The 16105-nt window shown below is 38.7% G+C and overlaps 1 protein-coding gene across 1 annotated transcript; it reads right to left on the bottom strand.

Moving 5' to 3' along the window:
- Positions 1-7684: 7684 nt before the first annotated feature.
- Positions 7685-9471, bottom strand: gdf15 (Growth differentiation factor-15; the record flags this gene model as incomplete). Its single annotated transcript, XM_079214302.1, has 2 exons — positions 7685-8582; positions 9123-9471. 2 exons carry the CDS (start codon positions 9469-9471, stop codon positions 7777-7779), a joined length of 1155 nt encoding a protein of 384 aa, XP_079070428.1. The 3' UTR covers positions 7685-7776.
- Between the last annotated feature and the right edge of the window lie 6634 nt (positions 9472-16105).

Here is a 16105-nt window from a genome sequence, read left to right on the forward strand (position 1 = left end):
TGTAGATGCAGGTATTGATACAATATTGAACTATCGAGGCCTATCAACGCTCCACCTGATCAGTTGACTGATGACTGCGTTATTATTTAGTCAACTAATAGCTAATAGAATTTGTTGCCAGACTAAAACTGAACAATTACCTTTTCTTTGCGACATGGCATTATTTTATTTTGAAGGCCAAATCGTCTACTTTCTTGTATCTGCTCGGTTGTCTCTGGTCGACTTGACGCAGCTGCCTCGGCTTTGCATACTCACGTCGCTGCGCGGGGGTGTAGTGGAGGCGCTCTGCACATCTGGACTGCAGAACAACCGCAAATTTCACTTTTTAACAGGAATTTGTTATAATAATAATAATCATCATCACCATTATTATATAATCAGTTTTATATTTTAATTATTATTGGTAGTAGCATTTCAGCAGAATGTATGTTTAGGCACTGAGGTATCTAACGTGCTTAGTGTCACCAGATGGAACATTCTGTCGAACTTTTTCACACCTAAAGGGGGTTGTGAGGAACTTGGGGAAGTGTTTAAGTAATAACCTAAATTCAGCTTACTTGCCTTTATATTTTTGGAAAAGAATGTACCTTCCTTGTCAGGTTTGGCCTAAATGTTTGTGACATTATGTCTCAAGACAGAAAGTGGCAATGTCTGCCTTGTATGTTGTATGTGCACCACTGAAGATCAAAACTGTCACAACAGTGTCTCCCTCTGCTTTCCAGATGAACAGATTCCAAAGGTGGTGAATGGACTGTCTATTGGAGACTTATAGGCACTAATTAACTCTGAGATGACTGAGAAAGAGGTATTTCTGTCACATATTTGTTCAGCATTTCCCTCAATCAATTACATGATAAATCAATTGGGAGAAAAAGACCTTTGTGTGTCCGTTCTTCTTTCCTCACTGCAGTAAGAATTTCATTTTCAGGAGCAGCAGTGTCAGCCATGAAAACAGCTGTATGCACGACAGAAAGAGATTAAAGGGATTTATATGTATAACACATGGTATATCATTTTATATCAAGTTCAGTACAAACAACACACGCACATTCAACATCTCAAACATTTGTTTTGCCGAGAGTCCAAACGCCACGCCTACAGGGATTGTTTCTTTTTTGTTGTCCTTACAGGCACTGGAGGCACAGTGGAGCTGTTTCACCTGCCATCCAGGAGACTGTGATTTGGTTGTAAGGTAACCATGGCAACATAGAAAAAGAAGTGACTGCAGGGCAGCTGGAGGGAAGGAGTCTGTGCACAACCTATTATTGCTGAATAAGCCTTTGGGGGAGGGGGAGCCTTGAAGTTGAGCCTGTTTGTAAGGCCCTGTCAAAATGAGGAAACCCACTACATGCAGCTGTCCTCCACCAGATATTGTTAATGTGTATCTGATATGCAAACATCCTGCGCTAACATTAGCGGCAACACCGAGGCTTGAGTTAGTGAGCAGCAGAGAGATAAACTTTCACTTCGCTTTCTCAGTTAAACCTGTAAGCATGAAAGTTTCCCCTCTTGGTTCTTTATTTTCTTTTTGCACCCCTTAACCACAATTTTCAGCCACTTTAATATTCCAACATATTGTTAGCGGTGTACATAAAGTTGTTGGAACAATCGTATGGGGTGTAACAAGTTCTTTGTTGAGGCTTTGGATTAAACTCTTCACTATTCTTTTTTCCCCTAAAAATGTTTTTCTCACAAACATTGCAACAATAGCTGACTTTGTTCTCTCTCCCAAATCATAATGTTAAGTTGAGTCCACTAATAACATACAAGAGCCAAATATGAATCATGTTGTGGGTCAATAAAAAACAGAAATAAACATCTTAACATCCAAGCGTCCGGTCAAGTCAAGTTTATTTAAAGTAGACAGGATTAGGATAATACATAAAAATCAATTACAGTAAACAAATGTATGCACAACAAAAACCTCAGTAAAAGCGAAAGAGGAGGGATATATCTTCTAGTCTTGACATGATATGAAGGATTAGTGACAGATGCAGCCACCATAAGATATCTGCCTGTCAGGCTACTTTAATACCATTAAGTGGTGAGAGATACTGCTTCAACAAGATCGACACTCTTTCACACCACCTGACCCCTCACGTGTGTGACTTTTGCTAACCAGCAGTGAGAAAACAACCAGACAGTTATCCTTCAAACTCAACCATTAGTTTATCAACTTTTCTTAAAAATTCTGCGGACATATGTGATGGGAATAATATTCCAAAATAGATCAAACATGACTTGGAGTATGTGGCCAGTGAAAGAAACAGCAGGGGGAGGTAAAGTACCGGTTGACCAACCAGCAAGCTGCTTGGTTGTGTTCAATGTCTATGTGCGAGGAGCTTGGTAGTAGCTGTGGGGTAGTGCTTGTTAATACCTATGATGGTTTTTCCTTATCATTTAATAGTGTGGCTTGATTGAGAGATGAGACATAACTCTACTTTCAACTTTGGATGAACTAAAGCATGTTTTGATCCCTGTGTGTTTATTATTTATTGGGATAATAGACATAACATAATTTGCATTTAACAGTGTTTGAAATAATTTAAAATAAAAAAAACACCAACAATAATGTCAGTTTATCTAAACATCTATATTACAATATAGAAAATCAAAGAAACCCTATTTTACTGATACATTTGTTGGTGCTGTCTTCAAAAACCTTTTCACTTCTTAAAATCTTTTGTTTGGTTGTTTCAGAACGATGACATTTCTTAATATCTACATTTTAATTATCTTCACTCTTCAGCCATGTGAGATCAGACTTCCTCTTACTGAACAGCAAAGTGTTCATCATGCTGCTAGTTCATCTTTGCTCCTCATTATTAATGAAGATAAGACAATCATGGCCTGTATCACCTTCAAGGTGCAAATTAGACTAAGACAATAGATGATGTAATAATAGCAATAGCAATAGCCTTATTTTCCCATTTTTTGCAGCTGCTCTGTTTCTATGACATCCCCAGGACTGTTGCTCATCAAGCGTGACCCCAATAGTTTAGACTCGCTGACCTGAGAGACATCATTGATTTAGCAAATTTAGTTAATTCTTCAGTATAATATTTAACAATATAGTTGACAATATATACACAGTCATATCATTGGCTTTATCTAAAACAAGTGGCATATATATATATATATATATATATATATATATATATATATATGGCAATAGATATAGAGAAAGTAAATGGTCATAACCGTTTCTCCTGGTGGACACCATAGTTTACCATCCTCAATTCAGAAAAATCTCCCGTTTCAGAAAATCTGTGTGTGTGTGTGTGTGTCTGTGAGTGTGTGTGTGTGTGTGTGTGTGTGTGTGTGTGTGTGTGGGGGGGGGTGTGTGTGTGTGTGTGTGTGCGCGCGCGCCCGTGTGTGCTATTAACTAACTACTTAGCATGAATATCATTCTACAATTCTACAAAAAAGTAACTGTCTTTTGGGTAAATTTGAGACTTTTCAACCATGAAAAAGTAATAAATACAGTTTTAGTCCATCACAATTATTTGATAATTAACATTGTTGTCATACAGGAAACTTATCTATTGAGTAATAAGATTTAATATAATGGGAATTCCGCGCTTGTCAGCAGGTGTCTATTTTCAGAAAGAGCTTTTACAGGAAATCTTCTGTTTTTTAGCACTTTCATTGTTCATTTCCACGATTTAAAAATAGGGAACTTCACTGTGTGTGAGGTGTTAAAGACAAACGACATGACTTCACTCTCAACTCAGCCCTTGACGCACAAAGTTGAAGCCTTATACGGTACGTTCACTGTTTTTATTGGACTACACTTGGACAGACAAATGTTTGACTTGGCTTAAAGTGCATGTTGTTTTTTATAGCATTTCCTGGAGTGTATTGTGAAGTTAATCCTTTTTAATTTAATTATTTGAAAACTGTTTTCATGTATCAAGACTTAATTACACCGCTTTTTAAAAATAAACAATAATAACAGCCAAAATACGTTTAATAGTTTATCAAGAAATGTATATTGTTTCAAATGACTACAAATAATAATTTGAGCAATGCCATGCAGTCACTCAGTTTAATTCTTTAACTTTCATACTTGCAGATCATGATTGTCAATAACTCTTGTATTGCTGGGAATGACACCGCCACATGTCCGGTCCGCAGCAACTCCCTTACAGGTCTGGCTGTTGGGCTGACATTTTTCTTTGTACTGCTACTGATCGTAGCTGGTGTGATCGTGTACAAATGCCACAGTAAAATGAGGAGTATGTTGCAGTTTGGACAAAGGAGAAGCCACAAAAAACAGGACGATACAGAGACGCCACCAGAAGTTTCCCATCACTACATCAGTATGATCAGAGAACAGTCAACAGGACCGAACCCTGTTTATGAAAACCTGACAACTCGAACGACTGGGTACACCAGGCCTGCTGTGAACAAGTAAGCTGTGCTTGAAGTATTTTCATATTTTAAGTGAAAAAAATGTTTAACAGGCATCATCTTTGGATCGTTGGATCGTTAGAAAAGCGCTATATAAGATTGAAGTGTTATTATTATTATTATTAGGATCAGTTTACAACTTTTTTAGAAGAAATGTTGAGGCTGAAATCACATTAATGAAACTGCCATGGTCCAACAAGAGAGACAGATGAAGAAACATTGCGTCTGTGGTTTGAATTTCCCCATTTTGCACAATCATTTTGTCATATATGTACACAATTGGGCTGCCGTCTGCAGGGGATCTTTCCCCTGTTGTTTCATATGATTTAGAGTCAATTAATCAAACGTGCCAGCTGATGACTCAGTGCGGGAGTTTTTTTTCTCTGAGCAAGAATAGGAACTGGGAAAAGAAATCCACACTGTTTACATAATATTTGCCTTGTGTCACAATGGTTTTTACATCACGAAAAAGTCCTGCATGATCCGCTACACCTAATTGTTTCTCTGCAGGTTGCCTAGTGAAACTGAAGAGGATGTGTACTTGCAGTGTGATTCACCAGATGATGCAATATACAGCAATGATCTGGCGTGTAACCTCTCCATCCTCTCACACTCCCAAGAAGAAGACGTGTATATTGTGCCAGATTCATAGTAGGACAGGTCTCTGTTCATTGCTCATGCAATAAATGTGCATTTTTTACAAGGCAAAAAGGGGCTGCTGCCTTTTGATAGAGCTGACCTATAAACAAACCAAAAAATACTGCAGTTCCAGTAGCATATGGATATTATACAGACTGTTTTTTCGCTATATCTTATTCTTTTAGTGTAACGTTATAGGAATTACTTGTATAAGCTGTTCTGTATATTCTGCTTACTCTGATCTTTTATTGCTCCTGTTTTTGGCAGTTACATTGGACGCACAGTAATGCAAATCACCACATTTTGATAACAATCCAAGTTAATATTGTTTTGTGCACATTTATGATATATGTAACATTCATTAAGTTTTATAGAAAAGCCACAGATCTTCTTTATGTGGCCAACATATTTCCCTCAGAACATTTTTTATATTTATCCACCTCAAAGGTTGTAGGAATCCAGCTGCATCACTGATTTAGGTTTCAATTATTTCATAAAATTAATTTTGTTTGATCATTGAAATTTGTTTTGCTGTTATTTTTTATATTACCAGCCACAACAGAAATTATGTACATTTATTCGAATTACAGAATAGTTATGGACTATTTGCGAAGATTGTATTACAAACACAAGATTATGAAACACAAATAACACAATATTTACAACATGTTAAGTTCATTTTAAGTTCAGCTATCATGTTCATTGAAAAGGCTTTAACTAATTGCCACCTGTTTGGTGTGTCTATAGGTTTTAGAAAAACATGTGAATAGAGAAAAATGATTTACTTGCTCACTTCCATTAAAATCCCTTTCAGTTATATAATATAAATGCAAAGAGCATGTACATTGCAAAAATCCACATTGTTTTATATACTATGTGCCAAAAACAAATATGTGCCATATGTAGTACTTGCATACAAACATATTTAACAAGGTCACCATCATGACTTGTCTGCACCACTTTATGTGTTTTGCAGTCAGTTTTTGAGAACAGACACGAAGAGAGGATGTGAAAACCGCTACTGTCTCTTTCCATAAACGATCTTAAGGGGGAAGAGAGATAAAGTTTTGTCCAAGTGTTACAAAATGAGAGGTTGTGCTTCTCTGGATGGGTAATGACCAGAGACTGACGGGAAGGTTTACAGGCCAAGACATTTCTTTTGCTTTTGTTTTCTATTTTTGTTCCCTATCATTCTGGAATTAATTTCAGCAATAGTTTTCCTGCAAGGCTATGTGAGGATTAAAACCAAGAGAAAGCCAAATAGTGGCTAATGAGTTCATGCTGTCACACACAGAAGGTCCTTGATAAATACTGTCCCTAATTATTTTATACTTGTATACTTTGGGTGGTACTGCAACTCAGGACCTTTCAGAATCTAAGATTGAGGACTTTTATATCCACCCTCAATTGTGTAATAACTAAGGATGTCATCCCTGAAACAAATAGTAACAGGACAAAAACAAAGAAGTGAGTGAGCCGTTTCTCGGCACAGGTCTAAATTTACCTTAAGAAAAGTGTAACTACAGCTCGCACTTGTGTCTGCAGCTCTGATTAATCACCTATTTATTTGTCTGCCTATTTATTCAGTTGTCCAGGGTCACTCAATACGCCCCACTCTTTAATGCATCTACTTTATTAATTGTAAAATAACTTGTTCATATTCAAGTGACCTTTACCCAACTACTTATAATTAAACTATAAGCATTTCTGAGGGGCTTGCCACTAATTTCTGTTCATTTCAGTTCACACACTTCTCATCATGGTGCTCTGTTTATTACCAAAACTCTGAGCTCCATTTATGAGCTACTTTTTCTAATGTGAATTAGTTTTTCTTGTCTTGGCGATCATACTTATCGTAGGATATCACACATAATCATTTGTTCTTTTTCTAATAACTTATCTCAACAGCACTTGAAAGTAAATATTACAACAAAAAGCTTTGATAATCTGTAATGAAAATTGCATTTACAGTATCGTCATTGATATCTAATCTGAGCAGTCTGAAGTTTACACAACATGCAGCTTTTTCCTATTTTCCCTTTCAAATTAAACCAATGATTTGTTCCTCGACTGGTCTTTGGCCACAGTGAACAAAACTTCAAGGTCATTAATGGGAGATAGAAGTTATCATATCTTTACAGGCGGATTTCTGTTCACACCGGGACCTTTGCAACCTACAACGGTTGATAGTATGTCTTTGAATAGATGACAAATATGAGAACGTATCATGCTCATGTGTTTAGTAGGAAATATACAAGTTCATATATTCAAGTGCAACAGTTTAGTGTGAATAAATCAAAATATTTATTTATGTTTTCACATCATTATTGAAATGTACAAGACAACAAATTAAATATTAAAACCATTTGCCTCATAAAACAATACAGTATTTCAAATAATCACAATGACAATAAAATTAAATAGGACTAAAACATGCTGTAACATCAAACAACGACAATGATAAAACACAAATATAAATTTAGGTCCATAAATAAACTTGAAATAAATAAAAACTATGCATGAACAGATCTACTGCTTGATCCACAATGCAAAAATAAAACAGTGGCTCTGTGCCGCAGTAACACTTTTTACTTCAAAATAAAGTGGATTTTGATTTAGTTAACCGGTGAAAAACAATGATTATGCAGCTGTAAAACAATGTAACATATTTTTTAGTGGCTACACTCTCCCATAGGTTTAACTTTAAAAAAAAGGCACAGTTCCTCAGGCACAGTGACATTTACTGACAATCAAGTCGTCGAAAGGAGTCAGCGTCAACTTTCCCCTACTGTCATAGTGCATTAGGACCATCGGCTCGTAGGCCGCCGGCACGCAGCAGGGCCGAGGTGACTCTCCTTTGGTAATCTGATGCAGCCGAGACTTCACCTGTGTGTGCATGCTCGCAGGCTTGTAGTTGTGGGGGCAGGTGCCGTCGCAGAAATGCATCGTGTACTCGGTTGGGGCCACCACCCAATCCGTCCAGCCAATGTCTTTGAAGGACACTGTGACAGACTTCCGGCAGCACCATCCTTGTTCGTTGCAGACGTCTTCCTTGTTAGAGCGAGGCAGCCTCGTCTTCCGGGTCGGTTTGGGCGGTGCGAGGCCTAATTCCAGAGAAATGGTTGGGTTTGCCTTGAGGGTATCGTTCACACCCATAGCTATCCCCACATCCACAACTAGTGCCTCTCCAACATCAGTCCTCAACCACCTCTCCACCTCAGGGCTGATGTCCAGCATCAAATCTTGAGTGCTTGACACATTGGTACGTATTGGAGAGTTTATGTCTGTCCATGCAGCAGAGTTCATCGGTCTCATCCTGTTGACTTTAACTTGAATCGCTTGTCTCGTCTCAGGCTGAACTGAAGTGGGTTTATCTAAAATCTGCTTAGAAATCTTCAGCTCAGCCCGAGTTAGTGTCAGTTCAGTTTGGATATTGTTTTTTTTGTGGAAAACAGCTCTGTACCACTGCATGCGTTGGCCTGAATGTGGGTGTGGGCGTCTTCCTCTCCAAACCGCTTTTATTGACTCCACTAAAAAACAAATAAACATAAATAAAGAAAAGCTTCATTAGAACTGAAGTTGGCAACATCCTGTGATGATTTGACATTTGGGGAACATCATGATGTGGAACAACTGAGAGTGGAAAAATGGATCATACACTTTTATTTTTAATTCCAATGCTCTCTTGAAAAACATGTGCTCAAAGTGTAACATCATGTGTGAGGTGTGCCTATCACGCTCATGGTTTCTAAAAGCAGGAATGTGTTTGCTTTCTTTACAGGACTCTTTGATTTCCAGCCATTCACATGTGGTTAAACTATGCACAGACAGCTTCCAGGAAGTCAGAGATCTTCACCTGGAGCATGAACTGTAGGGATTTTTCACAACCACACTGGTACAACACCTTTTGTCTGCATCTGCAGACGTAGATTTCTTTAACTAGTCATGTAATTCTTTCCTACTCCCACTCTGACTTTGCAAATTGGCTTTTCACATCAATCGTGGCAATGACTAGATTAGGCCTAAGTGTCTTCCTGATGTCTGATGTCTAACAAATGTATATATCTCACCTGTAGCTGGAAAGAGCACAGTCGACATGGTGGATTGCCAGGTTTCCTTCATCAGCTGGCTGGAATTTCCTCTCATCTCTCTCACTTTTTCCCTGTAGAGCTGATACATCCTCCTCCGCTCTTCCTCCGAGGCCCTTCGGGTTGGCCTGGGCTCCCTGTCCATACCCAACGAACCGAGGATCCCGGTCTTCACCGCCTCCAGAAGCAGCTCCCTCTGGCTGTGCGTTCTGTCCACATCAGGTGTGCCTTCGTGGGCCACGTGAGGCCGGCTCTCGCCTGAGCTTGAGAGGGAGACGAGGAGCAGCAGCATGCAGGAGATGAATTGGAGGAGTGGGCGTGATCTGTGCATGGTGAGTCCAACAGGTAGGTTTGGTTTGAGACTGCTGCAGCTGGGGCTTGTCCATGTTATGAATGAAATTCTTGACATGCTTTTATTTATAGAGCTTCTGTGTTGCCACACCCCTGGCTAGTCAGGTGAGCCTGTGATGGGCTCAGCTTGGGCCAAATGTCATTATGTGAATACATTTGTCAGCAGTGTGTTATGCGTTAACAACACGTGACTTATGGAATTAGAAATCTGTGAAATTAATTTCAACTTTAGCAGCTTTTTTGTTTGTTTTAGTACATCCGTTAGATATTATCCAGATAGGTGAGGCATAAAATAAAGGGAGTTCTGGATGAGATTTGGTTACGTCACTAGTACATGGTGTGCACCTCAGCATGCTACGTCACCATGTCTAGTTATGTGTCACTTAATCAAATAAATGACCATATGTCTTACAGTTACCAGTTCAAAGGAGGAGGACAATGGTCAATCACATTAGCTGCTCCAGGGTTAATAATGTTAATGTGATAGTTTATTGATCCCTATAAGGCTGCGTCTCTCTTTTCCCTTACAAGTTGGCCAGATAAGGTCAGCAATTAGGTTCAAATCATAGAGGCATTTAGAGTCTCGCTCACACGCTGAGTAGACACTGAAACCTGAGGGCAGATCTCCAAATGCTATCTTCTTCTTCCAGCCAAAGATTGCAAGTCACTCTAAGAACAGTCCGGCCTCATTTTTCCCCTTATCAGCTTTGCGTGACAACATACAATTACCAAAGACAGAAAAAGGTGGTGAGAGCTGATTATTTGTATTAAATCCTTCCTGAAATAAGCTCACAGAGGAAATGCCTCAAGGTTAAAAAAAAAGATATAAACAAACAAATAAGTTGTCTGTTGAAAGAGGGAAGTGTCCCGAATCCACTATCTTAATCTACTATTGCCGTAATTACATCATGATTGTGATTTAAGGAGCTGGTCAATGATGAAATAGAGCGCCCTGTGAATGTGCTCTGTTTTTATGATGATTAAATTAGACGAATAACATATCTGATCTCAGATGCTACTGTCCTCTAAAGTTGGATAAAAAAGCAGCATTCCTGTTCTTTCAGTTGCCGTTGTTGGGACAGACTGAAGAGCTGAACATATATGCGTCTGCACCGGGGAGCTTTGCCAAGCAGTTATCAGTTTGTGAAAACCCTCACTTCTATCAGTAAATAGGGTCAGTGCCCTGCTTAATTACGTCTGTGTCATTGACTATTCTTTGAGGGCATTCCCCCTACTGCGATTGTTGACTGATAAAGATCTCATTTTATGAAAAATATCCATAAAAGTGCATTTATGGACATATTTGGCAAACTGTGACCTTGGAAGAAAAAACAGATAGTAAAACTGTTAAGTCATTAAAGGTTTAATACAAATCTAATTAAATTATAGTATGTACATTATAATAAAACAATACAAGTGAGTGACACACAGCCACAACATGTATGATGAGGGTTTGTGAGATGACTAACAAAAAAGGAACGAATGAAAAACAAAACATCTGCTGCAGATTATTTTTACTGACTCTTGTCTCTCTTTACATGTGATATCCGGGAGACTTCCTCTTTTGGACTAAATGAAACAAAATCTTCACCTCTCGTAGACATAATGTAACATGTGGTGGGGGGTGGAAAGGGGCTATAAAGGTTGGCAACCAGAGCTATAGAGTGCTTTGCACAATATAAAGAATAAATTGTTAAATTAAAAGCAGGGCATTATTTGAGCATGTGGGGAAGGAACCAAAGAAGATGTGTGTGGATTTCTGAGCCATGAGTCACTAAGGTGATGACACAATCATGTGGGCAGGTGAACCTACCTTGCAAGTTGAAAGTGTGTGAAAGGTATAAAGTGACTCATGAAAACGGTCACAGTTGTTTAAACTGTCGCTGAAGACTCTCACTCTCTTCTTCTGTCTATGTCTTCTTTTCTTTTCATCTCTTTTCTCACTTGGGCGGGACAAAGAGGAAAATGAGAAAGTTTCTGAGCAATGAAAGGGAATTTCATCATGCACACTGGTAATAGACAGAGACACTAGCTGTTAAACATAAAGCCAGATAAAGATGAAAATGACAGCTCTATTCTCACGGCATTATGCTGGTGCTTAGTTATGAGTTGAATAAGAGGTAAAGATGATAGGATGGAACAATGAAAGAAAATGTTACGTATGCTGTTTGTTGCTTTTTGCGTGTTCTAGTTTTACCTCTCCAGGCCTGTAAACATGATTTAATTGTAACAATCTAAGAACTGAAACCCCATTTTTATTGAACTGCTCACAACTCAAGCATGACTGTGACAAGGGTTCACAATTCGCATGCCTTTTTATTAAGAGGCCACAAGCAATAAAAGGTTTATATCACTTGCAATAGTTCATTTGTATCTTTGCCAACATAGATGAATGTGTTCGTGGTGAATAATGGGGAATGGGAGCGTGACTGGCATTAAACTATAACCTTCATTTATTCTTTCTTCTATTCATTTGTTCATCTTTTTTTGCCATTTTCTCCTTGCTTTACTTTTAATTATAGTGGACTGGTGAGGGTCTGAACCCTTCCCAGGGTGCACAAAGCAGAAGAGAGGATAATTTGTCCTCTATGGTTAACATAAATAGACCAATGGCTCCATTGCGTCCTCTAGAGGCCTTAAAGCTGAAGTACAGACTTCAATAAGCTAAATACAGCTTTATTCTGAGTCAGAAGGAGCATGAACAACATATTATTAGTATGAATCTGAATGATTGAGTTGAGATGAAGAAGTCTTCAGCCAGGATGTAAGAGGAAATCCATTGTTTGCAAAAAAACTCAATTAACCCTTTAAACCCACACCCTAACCCTAACCCCTAATACTATTTGTTGTTTGAGTTGTGTTTAGAGGTTGTACATGGGGATTATATATTATTGTAGCACTGTTTTTTTAGGGGGGACGGGTGGTTATACCATGATTTTTTCTTGATTTTCCTGATATAAAAGGGTCCCCTGATCAGGTTTGAGCAGGTCTGACCAGGTTTGTACAAATTTAACCCCTAAACTAAGAAACAGTGCTGTTGATCACAGATTAAAATAAATTGTGATTTCAAAGATAAACGCAAGTAACATGGGGTATTTTTAATCAGAGTTGCTTGTGTGTATGTGTATTTGCTTAATTTTATTTAAAATAAATCCCCAAATCCTGAGCTGACTATTAGAAAACTCCTATTTCTGCCTTTCAGCCTTCCAATACAGATAAGTGAGCTACGATCAGAGATAGAAGGTATAAGGAACTCATGGCTGTTTATCAGGGCAGTAAAAAGAGGGCTGACTTTCTTGCCTGACTGGTTTCACAAATGAGCATGCATGGACCATTTGAAGATGATCTATGCTGGAGTACGCTGGAGCACAACAAAAGGACACATACAAACTCTTTATTTTCTATTGTAACTGCAAACTCCACCATCAGTCTTGTGAAGGGCAAACTCTAGATATATGTACATGGACAGAACTACTCCCTTTGTGGTAATAAAATACCCTTACTCTAGATGCTAGATTTCCAACATGTGAAACAGTTTCACATAAACATTGAACTACAAGAGAACAATGAAGGATTCACGTCCCTCTTGCCCACATACCATGTGACATCCCAGGATAAAAGACTCGCCATTGTTCTATATGGAAAGAAAATACATCATGGTACCACTGAGTGACAGATCAATCACTGCTATTCAGCTTGACTTCAAAGCACAATTGTTCTGCATCCTCTCTGTTGCTCCACCAGGCAGACACTGTGCTAGTTTATAATGGGTGAATATAGATTAACTGCATGTACCACGCCGTATGGAAACTAGTAGATTGCATTAGTTTCTGGAGGGTTTAGTGCATGGACAGCTTTCCAGTTGTAGTTTATTGCTGCCCGTTGTCATGGTATAGCAATACCACTTTGTTATTAAAAAGATCCACCATCAGACTGAGGCTTTGCCAAATTGGGAAACAGGGACCTTAAGAGAACATGAAATGATGAGGAATCTGATGATCTAAAAATGACAATTACACCCAGGAGAACCTGTGGCCTCTTTTGCATTTGACAACTGTTCGAAGAATGTCAATAAAAGGGTGGGGTCAACACGCCTTCTCGCTTCATTAATAGGTCGTGGAGTGGCCACGTTTTCGGGGACGGCCGTGCAGCTCGCCCCGGGGAGGAGGGGGTGGTGGAGCAGCATCCGCGAGGAGGACTCTACCGGCTCCTGGGGAGCGGACGGAGCGCAGCATGGGCTAACTGATCGGAGATCCGCGTTGTTGTTTTTGATCGTCTTCAATGATGGATGAGCCGAATATCCTGAGACGTCGCGGTCTACAGGTAGGCTAAATGGGGTGTCATGTGTCAGGAGGGTATGGCCGTATATGATGGTGATGATGATGATGAGCCATTGGCGACGATGCCGGGGATTCCTCCAAGAATTGCTTTGGGTGAAGCGGTTGATTCTCCATTAAAATCAGTGACATTTATTCTTTGTTCTTTCTGATAAATATATGACATCGCTTGGGAATGTTTATTATCTGTACTGTTCATTTCCTCCTCATGTCTCGTGTCCATTATTTACAACAAGCGGTGACCCCATCATAGATTGTGGCACATAATTGGTGCACATAATTCAATTAGTTAATGTGGGTCTTATGTGTTTATTTTGGAGCTGTCCATTGGTTCTTTCATGAAGCTGGTTGCCTTGGTGATAGCTTAAAACCCAAGGGTGCCTGTATGATTGGCAAACACATACAACATGTTTATTAATTAGGAATGTTCAGAATGGTAATAATTCATATTTTCTCTCCTCCTAGTTAATTAATGTGTATATTTGTTTTGTTGTGAAAGTAATGAACGCTGCATTGTTTCTCGCCATGTTATATTGAGATAGGGATGGAGGGTTTGTGATGAAAGTCTCACTGGTCCAAACTGGGTGTTCCCATTGAGTTGTTGTATCTAGTTTCTTTTCCGCCATAATTCATCTGCAATTGAAATGTAAGCGCAGCCTTGTCATTATACTAACAATGATAATGATGGTTATAGCTAAATTATTCTCCTTTAAATCCCGTCTGTTGTGAAAAAGACACATCATTGTGTTAGTGTTCATTGAGCCCACAAATTGATATGTTTTGAGTAGTGCTGAAACTTATACAGTAATTAAAACTCCTTTTCTCTGTCTTCGTTTATGTATGTTTTTCCCCACCTTGTTTTTAAATGTGTCTGTGACATTAACCAGTTCTCTTTCAGTCTAGCAGAGCAGCACCCTTCCGTAACTTTCTAATCCTGATTGGCAAAAGTAGTTTTGCAGTTGGCTGAGCGCAAGCGCATTAGCTATGGGCTAGAAAGGATTTGTATCCTTGCCATCAAATTACTTGAAGGCACTTGTCATGCAATAAACTAGGCCATACGGCATCTAATGATATTCACACTGCATTAAAAGAAAGATTTAGGGAAATGTATCCGAATAACTGTAGCCTTATTTAAAGAATGACATGTTATTAATGTAAAGTGCTGTTTTGAGACAGCTAAACATCTTCACATTCCTGCTTTTTTACTCTGAGCAGTGTGTTTGTGTAACAGTTGACACATACAAACATATTAAAAATTAGAACTGTACCCTGATAAGAAAGTAATATAGATTTGTGAAGAAGTCTTTTAGCCAAACAATAAATAGCTCTCTCTGCTCAAGCAGCAATAGGGCTGCTATCTGCATTTCAAAGCATTGTTTGAGAAGAAGAAGAAGAAGAAGAAGAAGAAGAAGAAGAAGAAGAAGAAGAAGAAGAAGAAGAAGAAGAAGAAGAAGATATTATCATTTAAATATTTCCTATCTTTTCTTTTCTAGAAAGAACTGAGTCTTCCTCGCAGGGGAAATGTGTAAGTATTCTTTAATAATATATCTCACTTTCTCCTCCTCAAATCTGCAGACTAGCCAGGTGCCTGTCACTTATCAGCTTTATTATGCAGGCATGCCACATGTCACACCAGTGTACAGTTACTTAACTTTTTTCTGAGAGGCAGGAACCTTTGAATTGTCAATGAGAATTATCGAGAAATTAGAGCCGTCACACCGCTCAGGCAGGTTTCACATTAACTTAGAGAGAGAGAGAGAGAGAGAGAGATAAGCTGCACAGTTCCCACAATGTGATGACAGTGGAAGACCTACTGCATGCATGGATGTTACAGCTAAAAAATAAATCATCCTAATTGTGAATATACATTGAATATCTGAAATAGTCACAGCAAAGTTATTAATGGTGTCCATAAAATATGTGAACTGAGCAGACAAGCTAAAGCTCTTAACTGCTCAGTGGTGTTTGTTTGTTTCATTGTGTTTAAAACAAACTTTTATCCTGTTCAGAATTCAGAAGTAATAGTTTGATGATTAATGGGACTTTTACAAAGAGTGACAGGTCATATCGAGTTCTGTAAACAGAGGAGTAACACACATGAACCGCACAAAGGAGTTTGCTTGTTAGTTTCCTGCTCAAAGGGCGTTGTATTTCGAAGATCCATCTGTTCATTGTCTTAACCTGTTCAGGGACGTCCCCTGGTCTTTAGACAACATACTACACCATTCTACTGTAGTTTCTCTGTGAGCCATATTGAATTATTGCACTCACTGGGAA

Source organism: Taurulus bubalis, assembly GCF_910589615.1.
Source record: "Taurulus bubalis genome assembly, chromosome: 1".
Lineage (NCBI taxonomy): Eukaryota > Metazoa > Chordata > Actinopteri > Perciformes > Cottidae > Taurulus > Taurulus bubalis.